Here is a 16,877-nt window from a genome sequence, read left to right on the forward strand (position 1 = left end):
GCTAGGGAAGTGAGATCTGGGAAGAGTGTTGCCATTTTCATAATGTAATAAAAACACTGTAATGATAAATAATAACTAGCGTGTAATAAGCATGTCAGAAAAACAAATTTTGTATTTCCAAGCTCACTGCTTTTATAATTTATACTCCGGTAAAGGGGAAAATCTCTGGAACTAGACACTTTTAAGAGGGGGTTCACGAGACTTAACATTTCATTAAAAGGGGGTTCAGAGATTGTTAGTTTGGGAACCACGGCTGTGAAGCAACCTTCGCTGCGCAGGGCACCCCTAGACCAGTCCCCACCCCTTCTGGAACCTCCTGGAAGGAGAAAAATAACTGTCGCTCCTGACCCCGCTCCCGCCCTCTTACCCAACATGCAACGTGACTCGGCGGGGGAAAGTCAGGGAGCAGACACGTTGGTAATCTCAGAGTCCAATCACAACCTTCAATCTAGGCACTTTCTGGGCCGCATTGTAACGGGCTGCTGGATTGGACAGAACTGTTAAACATCATCATGATTCACCGCCGTTCCTTCCTCCTCCCTTGCTGTGTCCTCTCCCCATCAAACACTGAGGCAGTTTCCCAGCAAGCCTTGCGGCGTCACCGGCGGATTCTCCTGCAGCAGCGCGTGTCGCCTCTCTGCGCGCGGGGAAGATGGAGATGGGGTCGCTGGCCGTGTTCGGGGAGCGGAGCTCCGGGGAGGCGATCCGCGGCCAGAACGGTAACGGCTGCCCGAGCACGGAGCGGGGCCCCGGCCGCCGCCATGTGCTGTCCCGGCAGGGCTGGGGGGAGTAGTTCCTGTAGCAGAGAAACCCGGGCTCGGGGTGGGGCCAGGCCCTGGCTCTCAAGCGCGCGTGTCTGCAGGTCCCTTTGACCCCATCGTTGCGCGCCTGAGCCCGAGCCCGCGGAAGGGGCCGACCCGGCCGGAGCACGAGGCAGGGCGGCACCGGCCGCATTTTGGCGCGCTCAGAGCTCGGCCCGGGCGGTGGCTGTCGAGAAGCAGTGGCTGTCCGCGGGCCCGTTACTTTCCCCACAGGGGCGCCGTTGTTGCGTTGCTGTTCACAGCCCGCTTCCCTTTAGGGCGCTCGGCAAACCCGAGCCCGTTGTTAGGTGAACAGCCCCGGCCGCCATTTTTGGCACGTCTTCAGCAGGAGAGACTCGGGGCAAAACGGTGTGAGACTTATCCCGCCTGTGTCCGACGGGACTGCGGCTCGCTATGGGGAAATGGCCGAGAAATCGGTTATCGTGTGCCTTGAATGTTTACTGTCACTGAAACGTCTGGCGTGCCGGTGAACAATAGTGACCATCTTATGAACAGCTCCTTCCCCCACGCGGGGCTTTGCTTCCCCATGGGGCAGAATTTGTGAAAAGTGGCCCTTGTAGTTATACTGAAGATCAATGCTACAAGTGGGTGAAACTTGATATTGGTACTCTTAAGCTTTTGCCTACATGAGACCATTCTTGTGTGTGTCCTACAAAAGATTATTAGTGTTGTTGAATGTAAATTATGAATGACTTTCAAAAATTAAGGCTTGTTGCATATGCAAGTTAAGAGCATGAAGACTGGGTTTCTCACCCTCTGTAGCATAGATTCTGTTTTAATATGTCTGAGGATCAAAAATAATTTTGAGACATTTTCTTAACTCCATCCAGTCACTGACAATTAATAAGCCAATACCACTATGTGGTCCTTAGTGCTAGTATAAAATCAAGATGTGTTAATTAAACAATGGGGTAGATAGACTAGTTTTGTGTGAAAATAATACAGCTCCGTATAAAGCTTTGGCCCCAGATCCTCAAAGGTATTGGGAGGAGGTGTGTTTCACTACCACAACTTTTGAGATTCTGGGCATGAGCTCATTTGGGATAGATCAAGCCTGGCGCATGACAAAGACAGGCTTAGATGTAGCTCCCTACTACTTTGCTAGCTCATTAGCTCACCTTTCCCATAGCTGTAATGATCTCTGAAATGGTGGTGAGTCTGGAATCTGCAGTGTTAAGTTTTAGTCCTCAAGAGATTCTTTGTACCGTCTGTCTCAGCGCTTCAGACAAGTTATTACAGGAGCCCTGCATGATGAGCAAAAACTAGCTGCTTTTGAAATGGATGCTGTGTGGGTAGAAACATCAGGTGTAGAAAAGTGGTACATATGTTAGTAAAATCTATGGAAGCCTCTGATATTAAGCAAATTTGGGAAATAGCAGTTAAATGTTTTTGTTTTTTGTAAAGAGTTGATCTCCAGAAACAAAAAATGAGCGGGTTTGGTACATTTAAAGATTTAAAGGAAAGATCAGATTTAAACTGGACCCTTCCCATTTGACTACCACTCCTTCAGTTTACAGATTGAGTGGCTATGCTTATGGGATAGAGAAAATACTGCCAAGATCTGAAGGAGAAGATTGACAATATCTTTTTCCTATATGAAATGGCAGAACACAGAATGAAAAGATTATGAATGACCAGCCAAATTACGTCATTTATTTCTTTGACCTGTGAAGTTTTTTGGTTATTTCAGTAGCCAAAACAACATCCTTTGGACACCTTACTTGTTCCAGTCATGAAACTGCCATTTTGTAGTATCAACGGTCCAGATTGTGCAATCAAGTGAGGTCATGGACCCTCACTCAGCCACCTCTTTTTTCCCCACTTCCCTGGTTAGATTGGGAAATTTGTGTGCAGAACCGGAGTCTAAATAAGGAGTCATTCTATTTCAGGTTCCTGAAATTAAGAATCTGCTGATAGAAAAATATACTGCTCTTAAAATACATATGTGGGAAGAAATAATTATATATTTTTATTTTGCTTGATTTATACAGTTATGGCTGCAGCTTCAATTGCCAACATTGTGAAGAGTTCTCTTGGTCCAGTTGGTTTGGATAAAATGTTGGTGGATGATATTGGTGTAAGTAATCATGTTTTTCATGTTAACTTTTAAGAGAAGGGCTTACGTATTAACAAACTTGCACTGTAAATTAGTGCTGTGACCTGTTCTATTTCAGCTGAAGGCATGTCTGTTTTTTTGTAAAGTGTTTCCATCTAGAATATGCTTCATGGCTCTAATATACATTTGTTAGTTTGACCTCTTTTTCCATTTTGTCATTAGGGATGTAAAATCTAAACAGTAAGCATTAGTTTTACTGTTAACCCACCGCTGACCTCCTGCTCCAGGCGGGCTGGCCGGAGCAGCCCCAGCCCATCTCCCTTTAATCAGTTAACTGGTTAAACAATATAATTTTAATCGGTTAAATGGTTAACTTTTTAACATTTACATCCCTATTTGTCTTTAGTTCATTCTTTCTTTTTAAGAAAGCCTTAATTGTAAACTATAGTTAACTGTTACTTCATCCATGATATAACAGAATTAACTCTTGCTCATATGCAAGTACGTTTGCATTTGAATGAACTTTTTTTCTCACATGGATACTTGCGTGACAGGTTGGATCACAGAAACCTCCTTTGGACTGCCACCTGATATGCCTAAACTACCTCTCAGACGGTTTTCCCTGCCAGCTTGGGACTTCAGTACCTTGCCTTGTTTGAGCCAGACACATGTGCCTGCTGCAACCACAGATCCAAGTCTGAATCACATCCCTCACAAGCTGCAGGCTTAACTGAAACAGCTTAAGAAGTGCTCCTATCTCCAGCACTCAGATACCCAGCTCCCAAGGGTGTCTAAACCCCAAGTAAATCTGTTTTACCCTGTGTAAAGCTTATACAGGGTAAACTCAAAAATTGTTTACTCTCTGTAATATTGATAGAGAGATGCATAGCTGTTCTCTCTCCTTTTCCCCCAGTATTAATACTTACTTTGGGTTAATTAATAAGTAAAAAGTGATTTTATTAAATGCAAAAAGTAGGAGTTAGATGGTTCCAAGTAATAACAGACAGAACAAAGTAAATTACCAAACAAAATAAAATAAAACAAAATATGCAAGTCGAAGCCTAATACAGTAGGAAACTAAATGCAGGTAACTCTCACGCTCAGAGATGTTCCAATAAGCTTCTTTGACAGACTAGCTTCCTTCTAGTCTGGGCCCAATCCTTTCCCCTGGTACAGTCTTCGTTCCAGCTCAGGCAGTAGCTAGGGGATTTCTCATGACTGCAACCCCTTTTTTTCTGTTCTACCCTGTGACAGGGCAGCAGTATAAACCCCTTGGATGCCCTGCTAAAGGTGTGCGTTCCCTCCCCCCCTTTCCTGGGGGACTCAGACTCTCAGCAAGGAGCTCAGCTGCAGGCCCTAACAAGGGCAGACTCAGGGGAATCAGTGGCGCTGGTGACTGGTGGGAGATATGAGTCCAGAGAGAGGCTCAGTATGAAGCTAGCCAGGGGAGAAGATGGAGGGGCTGCAGCTCTCTCTTTACTGGCTGCAGGTGGCCTCAAGGATGAGAAGACCCAGGGAAGGGTCAGTATGGGGATTGTTGTTGGGTGAATTGGGATTGCACTAAGCACAGTAAGTAACGAGACACAGGTGAGACACCTGAAAGAGGCGTTGGGACCTTTCCTTTGACCAGCCTAAGCAGTGCGGACCTTGTGACACACACCCTTATATAGCTTTGGCACAGAGTGGGAATCCTTTGTTTCTTTGGGTCCCCACTCCTTCTAAATGGAAAAGCCTCAGGTTTAAGATGGATTCCAGTACCAGGTGACATGGTCACATGTCCTGTGAGAGACACCCCCCCCACCGCCTTCATTCTTCCCAGCCTGACTCACAGGAAGGCTTGCAAGTAAACAGAGCCATCTACAGTCAATTGTCCTGGTTAATGGGAGCCATTAAGATTCCAAACCACCATTAATTGCCCACACTTCGCATAATTGCAAGAGGACCTTGGAGTTATATTTCATGTTTCTAGTTTCAGATACAAGAATGATAGATTCATACAAATAGGATGAATACATGCAGAACAACATAACCTTTGCATAGATATGTTACATGGCATTCTAGTATAAAATGTTCCCGTTATGTCATATTTACATTCATAAGCATATTTCTATGAGGTATTAAAGGGTGAAATGTCACAACTTATACTAACATTGTTTAGAACAGCACACAGAATAAATGCAACTTATTTTTGCTGCTCTTGACATGCATACTGTTTTTAAATTGTACATATGTTAGAATTAGGTACTGTTGTACATAATTTGCATTGGCTAATGTTTATAATAAGATAAAACCACATCCCATTTTCAGATATTTAGAACAGGTGATAATCTGATTTAAATCTTTCAGCTGTGCTATCCTGAAAGCCAAAGTGAGAGAGCCTTATGTAATTAATAAAAGGTAATATTGCACATTAGCTTAAACTGAGATTTGTAAATAACTGTATTTAAAATGCTTGGTTAAAAATAGACAAAGATATTCAAGCTACATTTAAGAAATCTTCCTTAGTTCTTATTTATATAACATAAAGAATTCTACTGTCTAAAAGCTCATGCATATTCTTGTGTGCCAAGGCTCCCATCCTGCAACACATGGTTCGTGGGGATTAGTCATGTGATTACATGTATATGGTTTTAGTGTTGAAGACTTGGCTTAAAAAGACAAAGTAAACTCTTGAGGTAAATGGTCAATATGCATGATATTACACTAGGCATAATTCTTCCCCACCATTGTCATTAAAATGTCTTCTCATATTTTATAGTTTCATAAAGTTTAAAAATAAATTAGTATGAATATCAATCTTTTGTTTTGTTTTGTTTTGTTTTTTTAAAACTAGGATGTGACCATTACTAATGATGGTGCAACCATTCTGAAGCTGCTGGAGGTAGAACATCCTGCTGCAAAAGTTCTGTGTGAGCTGGCAGAACTGCAAGACCAAGAAGTTGGAGATGGGACCACCTCAGTGGTATGTAAAAAGTTTTACAGGAAGACATTCTGAAAGTCATTATCAAATGCAGCTTTCGGCATATCATTATAAATCCTGACACTGTGCGGATTAAAACTGGACCATTTCATCATGTGACAACAGATTTCAAATGCATCTGCCCCAGTGCAAACTGTGAAAATTGCTTCGAAGCATGTGATAAACATACAGCTAAAGGTAGCATAAAATTCCTCCTTTACCTGTAAAGGTTAAGAAGCTCAAATAACCTGGTTGGCAACTGACCAAAAGGACCAATAAGGGGAGATGATACTTTCAAATCTGTGGGGGAAGTTTTTTGTTTTGTTTCTCTTGTGTGTTCTCTCTGGTTCAGTGAGGAATCAGGGCAGAGGAAATATATCTTCTAAAGCCATACTTGAACTAAGTATTTAAGATTACAAATTGTAAGTAATAGGAAGAAAATGTTAGATTATCTTTTTATTTTAGCTTGTGAATTTTCCCTAGGCTAAAAGGGAGGGTTAGTCCTGCTGTGGTGTGGTGTGGGTGTGTTTGGGGTGTGTTTTGAATTTTTTTTTGTAACTTTAAAGTTTTACCTAGAGGGAAATCCTCTGTGTTTTGAATCTGATTACCCTGTAAAATTAACTTTCATCCTGAGTTTACAGAGGTGCTGCTTTTACTTTTTCTTTATAATAAAGTTCTGCTTTTAAGAACCTGATTGGTTTTTAGTATCCTAAAAACCCAAAGGCTGGTCTGTTCCCACTTTGTTAACCTTTTTAGTTCTTATAATATTCTCAAGCCTCCCCAGGAAAGGGGGTGAAGGGACTTGGGGGATATTTTGGGGAAACAAGAACTCCAAGTGGTCCTTTTTCTAAATCTTTGTTTAACTCCCTTGGTGGTGGCAGCGATACCATTCCAAGGACAAGGAACAATTTGTGCCTTGGGAGAATTTTTAACCTAAGCTGGTAGCAATAAGCTTATGGGGTCTTTCACGCAGGTCCCCACATCTGTACCCTAGAGTTTGGGGGTGGGAGAGGTGTACCCTGACAAAGTAGTTCCTTGAACTGGAGTCATGAGAGGAGACCCTGTACAAAAACTAGCATTTCTAAGCAGGCTTGCATTCTGGAAAAGGGTTATTCTTTACTTACTGGCTGCATGAGAATGATCATTCCTCCCCTTCTTGTAGTTATATTTGAGAATAGCTTCTGGGTCGAAGAAGTTCTTAATTCTCAACCCCTGAGGAAAAAAATTGAAACATAGGTGGACTAATCAATGGAATAGCATCAGCTGATTCCAGACAACTTGTATCAGAACGCTAAAATCAGTTCAGAGTTAACTAGTGAAATGGAAAAAAGAATTAGAATGGTTTTACTCATTAATTAATCTAAATGAAGGGGAACTTCTCAAATTCTTCGCTTATTTGTTCGTTGGAGCAAGAACTACTGTTAATATTAAGACTTGTCCATTTTCTCAGTGAATCTGTTTCCTCTTTTCGAACAGGTAATTATTGCTGCTGAACTTCTGAAAAATGCAGATGAATTGGTCAAGCAGAAAATTCATCCCACCTCTGTTATTGGTGGCTATCGTCTTGCTTGCAAGTAAGATAATCTATTTCAGCGCAAATATTTGTATTTTGCAACTCTAGTGTTTCATTATATCCAGTGAACACTTATTTTACCTTAATCCTGTATTCATTATCACTGACAATACAGGATTTTTTTTCTAAGCTGATAAATGGTGGTGGTGGTTTGTCAACTTGATTCTAACTCAGCATTTAGTCTGCATGTCCCCGCAGTAGGAAATTCTACTAACAAGGAATAGAGCTAAATTGTTCTTGAAATGTTGGTTTTTATTCAACAGGGAGGCAGTTCGCTATATCAATGAAAATCTCATCATTAACACAGATGAACTTGGCCGGGACTGCCTTATTAATTCAGCTAAAACATCACTGTCCTCCAAAATCATAGGAATGTATCCTTTGACTGGGTAATAACAAATTGGATTCTTAAAATTAAGAAAATAAGGGATATTACTGCGCAGAGCTTGAGTATCCATTCTAAATCCCATAGCAGCAGTTATTAGTTCTTATCCTTTTTCATTATAAACACTTAAGAGTTATAACTCCATTGTGAAAACTTGTTCTTGGTATCAACTTGGCATAAAAGGTATATTCTGGTTTACTTAACCAAACCCTGCTTGTTCAAAGGATGGTTGCAACAGTTTTTTAAATCTCACACTTACAAACCATTTTCCTCATTTAGTATCACATTTTGTTAAAACCCTTAATCCTTAAACATAAGCTACAATTAACCACCTCTTTAGATGCTGAAATTGTATCAGTTTTCTCTGACAGAGAGGCTTGAAGGAGCTATTCTATTTTCATCCCCCCTTAATAGTTGTGGAAAACATGATTATGTGCTGTGACCCTTGCTTATAATTTTTCTTGTCTTTATCAATCTTATGTTTCTTTAAAAACAAAACTCTGGTGAGTTTGCCTGTTGTTGTTTTTTTCTTTTTTCTTTTTTTTTTAGTATAACGGCTTAAAAAAATGCTCTTTCTGCCATGTAGTACATAACCCATCACCCTTTTTTCCTTCCTGGGGCTGCCCAGGGGCTTTGCCCCTGTGAAGCCCACTCTGACTCAGTTCACATTCCACCTTAGCCAACATATAGCTTATATTTTGCATTAGATAGAGAAAAAAATTTAAACCATTCAAGCAGATGATCACCCACACTAATCGTGAGAATGTCTTCATTATTCCAGGCAACATTCCTTCTTGCAGTCTGTCTTCCTACTGTAGTTTAGTGATGATTACTTGCTTATGACATCCATTTGTTTCTTTTGAAAAACTGGTCACTAATTCAGAATTCTGATCTGACTAGGATAAAGAGGGCAAAAATAGGCTGTGTGTGCACAAGTTTTGTGTAAACAGTTTTGTATGTAGCAAATATATTATCTTTGTGAAAATGTGAAATAATTTGATATTCTTAAAGATTTACTGGTAATCCAGTTATGTGGACTTGCCATTTCTTCTGAGCTTTCCAAAACAGTCATATTGTATGCAAATAATACATTTTATATTTTCTATTTAAGCCAATCTTTAATTTTAATATATTTATTTATAATCTGCTTGGAGGCTTGTCAGATGTCAATCTCAACTGACGTTCCGGGGTTTAGAGCAGTAGTCCCCAGACTGTGGGCAATGCCCCCCCTGTGAGAGCGTGGAGGAACGTTTGTGGTGGAGTGGCAGGGCTCACGTCTGCCTCCACAGGAGCGTGAGACAGGAGCACCACCCACTCCCACTCTGCCCCCACCTCAGCTCCAGGCCCGGACCGTGGGCCTACCCTCAGCTCCCGGGGAAGGGGGACGGACCAGGTATGGGGGATGCATGATGAAAAAATATCGGAGATCACTGGTTTAGAGTGAAGCGACATGAATACGTGCAAATGCCACAAATGAGGAAGACATACAAGTGTTAAAAGCCTATAATTAACTATTACTTGTTCTTTCTGTTTAAGTGCCGTGCCCGTGGATGATATCGTATGCAGATATTAACTGCTTGTTGACAGAATAGAAGAAATTATCGGAACAACTTGTAAAATGCTGTGTGAACAAAAGGGAATTTTTTTGTACAGTTTGCTTGGGAATGAGAGTCAGGAACACTTGAGTTCTGGCGCTGCCATTGATTTGCAGTGTGGCTTTGGATAAAACATCTAAACCCCATCCTAGTTTTTTCTACCTGTAAAATGAGATTAATAATTTTACCTCATAGATACTTCAAGGATTATTTTAAAGGCATATTAATATAAGGCAGCCTATAAATGCTGTTTTTAGCATTAAAGTCAATTTATATTATGCTAGTTGTCTCTGTGTAGTTCATTTTAGCCTTAACAGTATTTTAGTGATGGTGACTTCTTTGCCAACATGGTGGTGGATGCTGTGCTTGCAGTTAAATTCACAGATCAAAAGGGTCAAGCCAAATATCCAATCAGTTCCATTAACGTTTTGAAGGCACATGGGCGTAGCCAGAAGGAGAGTATTCTTGTAAATGGTTATGCACTGAACTGTGTGGTGGGCTCACAAGGTAAGCTCAGATTTTGTTTTATAAGCCTTCAGTGAGCAGAATGACTGAAGTTTATGTATGAATATTGCCCTTACGTGGATGTTTCTAGTGATGTGAAGAATTGGCTAATAAACTATTGTTTGTTTAGAAAAATAAAAAAAAAACCCTTGAAACAATTTATAAGTAAACAAATACATTCTTAAAACCAAATCCTACTCTAAGCAGAGGGTTTTTTTGCCCCAAAAATGAGAAGTGACGGACTCAGAAGTCTATGGGCTCTGCTGTTGTGCTTTATATAAAAGGAACTTAGATATTGCAGTGACATACCACGGTATAAAACCCAAACGGAAATATTATGGTGGTTGCTTTAATATGCTACATTGTACTTCAGTCTTGACACAACTTGGATAATTATTCCCATTTTACATGGTCTTATAATTCCATGTTAAATATTTGTGTCATTGAAACACTATCCTGGCTCCCAGTTGAAGGCTGTGTTTTTCTGAAATTTTGTAAAATTATTCTAGCAGTTTAAATGAAATAAATAACAGTTTCTAACTACCCATCTGTAGAAAAATAGCAGACACAGAGGTCCAGATTCTCCCAGAAACTCATGGGCAGCTACTAAGGACTTCAGTGAAACTTGCATTCATGTCTGAAGTCAGTATTTGGCTTTGAAATCTTGTCTCAATAAGGATTTTTTTAAATGAGATCTAAGATCATATAGATTTTTAAATGTTTAGTCTGTTCACTGTCACTTTCTTGCATGTGAACGATGGAAATAATTGCTTATCTGGTGCTTAATCAGTGTTTAGTAGATCTCAGGTTATCAGGAGCTAGTACAAAACATACATTTGGAGTGCATACATTGCAGTGGACTATTTATTTAAAAACTTGCAATTTAAGAGAGAGTAAAGGAAATATTTCTATTGCCCATAAGGTTTTAAAAGCGTGTTTTTGATGTCTAAATTTTGTGCAGTCTTTTACGTGACTAACTCATCATTGTTTATTACATCAGTTACTGTGCAGCACTTTGTATATGTTAAGAAATCACACTGGCAGGTAAAACTTGCGAGGCTTTAGTAGTCAGTGTTGAGGGAATGTGCATTTCAATGACGAAGTCTGGAATACAGCAGAGGCGGCTGTTAAGTTGCTAGTGGAGAGGTTGACTATATTGCTCAGCCTATCTAGCAAATAAGTGAGCAGCAATAAATATCACCCAAGGGAGTTCCATTCCACCCTCCTTAGCTTGAGGATAATTGACTGCAATGCAGGGCCTCAAAGGTGGACAGTGTTAAAGCAAGGAAATAAGCAACTGTCACTAGAATTAGGTTACCATATTTTGACATCTTCTGCTCTGTTTAAAATCAACATGTTTGTTTATCCCGTACTGGGACCTTAGTAGGGCCCTGCTAAATACATCAGAGTTCTCTTGATTACATTGAATACCAAAGGGTCAGTTTTACTTGTGGGACTAATACATCTTGAACTTCTAGCTCAACAATGTAACAAACTGGGAAGCAAGGAATCATGGAAAGGTGCCTTTGTATAAAGAGGTAAATTAAGAAAGCAGCTAAGATTGTCTGTATTGAAGAATGTCTTACTACCCTTTTCATTGTTCTTGTCATAACATTTGTCCAAGTGTGTTTGTGAAAAGAGTTGCAGGGGGGAAGAATAGCCTTAGATGAGTAATTGTGTGTGTGTTAGAAATCTAAAAAGTAAAATAATACATCACAACTATTTTCATTTTATTAAGCATTTTTAATTAATACTTACTTGTAACAACATGGAGTAAAATACCATTTTTATATAGGTATGACCAAGAGGATAGTTAATGCAAAGATTGCCTGTCTTGACTTCAGTCTGCAGAAAACAAAAATGAAGCTTGGTGTTCAGGTGCTGATCACAGATCCAGAGAAACTTGACCAGATTAGACAGAGGTATGTTGGGTTTTTAAAGCAAATGAGCGCATTTTCAAAGTAACTGTGGTATTTTTAATTATGTACTGGATGTATGGGTGTTTTGAAGAGTGTAATAGGCAACAAAATTAACTACAGAGGTAAATAACACATCTTCTCAATATAAAATACTGGTGGAAAACATTGATCGTAACTTGAATAAAATGTATTTGGATAATCTGTGTTCAGTTGGACTATATAATTGTATTGAATTATGAAGCAAAAACCAGTTACATTATTTAGAATCAATGATTGGATTGATTTATATCAGCAAATAGGAAATTTTGATTTAAATAATTTACAGTGTTTTACGTTTGTACTTCTTATTTTCCTAAAGAAAGATTGATTCTTTTATTGGTTGTGGCCACTAAAATATAGCCTGTACACTATATTTGGCAATAACCAGGTGGGTACACCGTGTCTGTATGCTTAAGCAAATATCTAGCTTACACCTGCATTAATTCAGATTCTTGAACTGATGAATGATGCATTTGTTAAGATTTTTTTTTTTACATATGATTTGTGTTGGTGCATTTGGATAGAAACAGAAATTCAGTTTAAAATGCACAAACAGAATTGTAAAGTCTTTTTTTATTCATTAAATAAAATTTTTTATCAAAACATGTTTTGAATTCAAAACTGATTTATTAAACAAAGGAAGTTATTGAATTGAACTGATTATTTCTGCCCACCAAGTCTTTCGGTATTTTACAATGAGTAGATCTCATCCTCTCAACACAGAGTTTTATTCCTAGGTCAGGAGAGGAAACAAGACTTCATGATTTTTCAACGTCCAGTCGTTTCTTAACATTGAATGTACTAGTTGTTGAAAAAACTGAAATGAATAAAATATTCTCTGAGCCTGTGGAATGGGTTACTGCTGTCAAAAGCTCATTCAGCACTTCAAACTCTAGTGTGTAGCCAGTGTTTTCCACGAGTTCAGTGGTTTCACTTTCTTTAAAACGTAGGCAGGAAGCATTTCTTAATACTTTTAATTTAAATTAAATTAAAGTAAATTTAGGTCTTAACGTAGATTATCATAATTTCAAATCTCATTTCAAATAGGCTTATTTTTAAAAATAGAAATACTTTTTGTATTTAAATATATTTGTTTTTTTTAAATTATCAATTTTTATCCACCCTGTCATATATTGATGTTATGGTTCCTTTTCTCCCTAGATTTTAGCTTTGCACTACTGCTGATTATTCAGATGTTTGTGTATGGTTTAGCTATTTAGTCGATTTTTAATCCCACTTTTATAATTTTTAGTTATGAGTAAACACATGCCTGTTATCTTTTGCAGAGAGTCAGATATCACTAAAGAGAGGATTCAGAAGATTCTGGCCACAGGTGCTAATGTTGTTCTAACCACTGGTGGCATTGATGATATGTGTCTGAAATATTTTGTGGATGCTGGTGCTATGGCAGTACGCAGAGTTTTAAAAAAGGACCTTAAACGCATTGCTAAAGCAGCAGGAGGTATGTATGTACTGTGGACTTTCAGTAATATATAGTGTTTCCAAAGCTGTTGGCAACCAGTTCCATGAGCACTATTGGGCTGATCCACATACAGAGTGATATGGAAGTGTACTTGGAATAGAAAACATTCAGGTGCTACAACGCCCTGACAAGGAGCCCCTCACTAAGTAAAGAGGAACCACTGAAAAATTGTGACTGCTGAAGATGTGCAGTGAAGGGGAGATGTTGGCTGCCATACGGATGGCTCTGTCATGCCACGGGACACAGCCACATTATCTTATCTAGAAGTCTCTGTTAACTAGACTTCCATAAAATGGGGATTATGGAAGTCTAGTTAATCTAATTTCCAACTTTCTGTAGTGATTGTGAATCTTAAGAAAAAAAAATTCCATCTGTAGTATAAAATTATTCAATTCCAAAATGCCTTTTAAGGATCATATAAGAGATTTTGATAGTTCGTCTTGTTAGAACCTTGCAGAACAAACTGTATGTAACTTTTTAGCAGCAGTGTCAAAACAGCTATTAATACAGAATATGTGCTGTAAAGATAGAGTAAAAATGAACCCAGAGAGACTAAGGGGGACTATAAAATACAGTAACTGACTTAAAAAGGAAGGTAGGGCCTATTTATTTCCCTCAGTTGTTGGCTGGATTAGAAATGCTCAATCTTGCATTTATGTTTAATGTTAAGGAGTACTGATGACTATTACCATTCTGTTTTGCTCTGTAAAACCATTTGTTGTGTGAGGTTGATAAATAACAATGAGTTGGTATTTTCCACACTAACCTCACAATTTTGCATTTGTTTTAAAGCAATCATTTGTTCGTCTCTGGCTAATCTAGAAGGTGAAGAAAGCTTTGAGGCATCAATGCTGGGACAGGCAGAAGAGGTGGTTCAAGAGAGAATTTGTGATGATGAACTGATTTTAATCAAGAAGTAAGAACACTTTTCTAGAGTACAGCACGCCTTGGAAACTATTTTGCTAAACCTTTAAGCTATAACTTCCCATTTATTTACTGCCATGCAGTCTCAATGCTATGAGCAGTTATACGCGTGGGATAGAGTATAATAAGGCTATTGTAAATTTGTGATGAAACAACCGATGTTTCACCATCATTGCTAGGGCTGGACATCTTTCTCAATCATACCAGTGACAGCTGATCAGCCTGTCCTATTGTTGTGTAGTTGATTTAAGCTATTCAAAGACGTTCTTTATCTAGAACTACAGAAATTACTTTTCTAAATACTGATGTGTGAAAATGTAGAGGAAAATCCAGCCAGAATGGTGTAACTATTATAATCAGCTTTACTAGTGGTAATAGTTATAGAGGAGTGGTTATATTGTGTTGTCTTTGACACTACCTAGATTTGAAAATGCTGCATACTAAAGTTTGATTTAAAACTAGCTCTGTGTAACCTTTTGGTGCTGATTTAAACTCCTTCAGTGGCAGGAATATTGTCACGTGAATATCAAGAGCAGTAGGTCCTGAGTGATTTTAGTATGCCACAGTGATATGAATGGAAACTTGTTTGTGCCTTGATCTGCCTCATCATCAAACATGTCTACACACTTAATCTGTTTCCCATGTTTTCTGGTGTGATTCCTTTGGCCTCAGTTTCATGAGACTAAAAGACGTTCTCCAGGATGTTGAGTAGATTACAGGCACTGAGTTTGTATGTTGAATAAAGAAATCCAGGAGTGGTACTGAGAGGAATCTAGCAGAGGAATTGAGAGGCTGTAAAAAAACAAGTGCTATCTACAATCTCTAATGGCAGTAAATGTGTGTTTAAAATGCATGCATTTCTATGACTGGTAATGACAGTTTTCATTACCTCACTCCCATGGTGTGGAAATGCCTTGCCTTGCTTCCTGAGACGTAAAGAATTTTCTGATAGGGTGAGCAAATCAAAATGCATTAGCCAGGAGAGAATATCTGGGATTGTCTGAGGGGTTAATGTGAACTGAAGGGTTACCTACAGATGTTGCAAGAGATAATATAACCCTTTTAGGAATAAGATCCTGGCTGTAGCAATGAGATGATAACAATGACAAGCTTTTTCTCCAGAAGAGTTTTTCTGATCTGCATGAAGCTAGAAGCATGAGTTAACTGACTTTTCCTTATTTTTGGACAGTACCAAGGCTCGTACTTCTGCGTCAATTATTTTACGAGGAGCCAATGACTTCATGTGTGATGAAATGGAGAGATCCTTACACGATGCTCTTTGTGTAGTTAAAAGAGTATTGGAGTCCAAGTCTGTGGTACCAGGTGGTGGTGCTGTAGAGGCAGCACTTTCAATATATCTTGAAAATTATGCCACCAGCATGGTAAGTGCAGTTCACAAAATAATGTTTCATTGCATAACACTAAAACTTTTTGTTGTGGTGGTTCTAATGCATGACCTTCGCTTTTAAGTGCTTTGAGCTTCGTTCTGCCAGATCTTGAACTACTATTTTAATACACCAAAATATTAACTTCAGTCTTCAAAACAACTAAGAAATAACCTAGTGCTGGGAAAAGAGCAGTTCTTCCTCTCCCTACATCTCTTTTCCCCCTATATTATTCATACTCAGTGTAGATTGTGTCTACCTGCCTGTGGTGCTCTTAAAATTATGGCTGTATTTTTCCTCTTATATTGCATGAATTGGCTTGATGGGTTTCAAAGTAAATAACTCTTCCTCCCTCTCATTTAGGGATCACGTGAACAGCTTGCTATTGCAGAATTTGCAAGGTCTCTCTTAGTTATTCCAAATACCTTAGCAGTAAATGCTGCCCAGGATGCCACAGATCTTGTTGCAAAGCTGAGAGCATTTCACAATGAGGCTCAAGTTAACCCAGAACGCAAAAATCTGAAATGGCAAGTATCCATTCAAACAATTAATAGAAGTGAAAGGGGTTGCATTTAAGTGGAAGGCTCTATCTTAGGACTTTTGTAAATATTGACTGCTTGAGTAGAAATCTTGTTACAAAATATAGTGTAAATTTACTTTTCTCTGCATTTCCATTCTTCTCCTGTTGTGTAGTGTAGCTGCTCCTATGGACCATAATTTAGGAACTATGAGCTTGCTCTGGGAAACTTGCTTTTCCTTCAGATAAGCATAGTGGCAGTCCTCAGAAGTTTATGCTCTAACTTTAGCCAAATTATGTGCATTGTCATAGTGCCTAGCACCTATGTGCTACAAAACAAGTTAGACTTGTCTAATTAATTTCTTGCAGGATTGGTCTTGATTTAATCAATGGGAAACCTCGTGATAACAAACAAGCTGGTGTGTTTGAGCCTACAGTAGTCAAAGTAAAGAGCTTGAAATTTGCAACAGAAGCTGCAATTACTATTCTACGAATTGATGATCTTATTAAGTTGCATCCTGAAAGCAAAGATGATAGAGGCGGGTGTTACGAAGATGCTGTTCGTTCTGGAGCACTTGAGAACTAGTCTGGCTTTTATTTATGTTACTGTTTAGTTGTTCATCTTACACTTCTTCCCAGTATTGTACCTAGTGTGTATGTTAATAAAATGGGGGTACTTACAAGAGAACTTGCTGTCAAGTTTGTTTTTTTTATTCA

General features: G+C 38.9%; 1 protein-coding gene and 1 non-coding gene across 3 annotated transcripts; both read left to right on the forward strand.

The window, feature by feature from the left end:
• The first annotated feature begins 573 nt into the window (after positions 1-573).
• Positions 574-16,848, forward strand: TCP1 (t-complex 1). Of its 2 annotated transcripts, XM_050949626.1 has the most exons (13): positions 574-719; positions 2,813-2,898; positions 4,132-4,398; positions 5,711-5,839; positions 7,313-7,410; positions 7,673-7,783; positions 9,715-9,896; positions 11,689-11,815; positions 13,138-13,313; positions 14,127-14,250; positions 15,448-15,640; positions 16,007-16,170; positions 16,530-16,848. In XM_050949626.1, exons 1-13 carry the CDS (start codon positions 653-655, stop codon positions 16,744-16,746), a joined length of 1,941 nt encoding a protein of 646 aa, XP_050805583.1. In that variant the 5' UTR covers positions 574-652; the 3' UTR covers positions 16,747-16,848. The 2 variants fall into 2 exon arrangements, with proteins under 2 accessions (XP_050805583.1, XP_050805584.1); XM_050949627.1 differs by lacking the exon at positions 4,132-4,398.
• Positions 2,305-2,439, forward strand: LOC127050422 (small nucleolar RNA SNORA29). The gene has a single exon (XR_007774233.1). It is a non-coding gene; the product is annotated as a small nucleolar RNA SNORA29 (small nucleolar RNA).
• Positions 16,849-16,877: the final 29 nt, after the last annotated feature.

The sequence above is a fragment of the Gopherus flavomarginatus genome, chromosome 4 (assembly GCF_025201925.1).
Source record: "Gopherus flavomarginatus isolate rGopFla2 chromosome 4, rGopFla2.mat.asm, whole genome shotgun sequence".
Taxonomy (NCBI): Eukaryota; Metazoa; Chordata; order Testudines; family Testudinidae; genus Gopherus; species Gopherus flavomarginatus.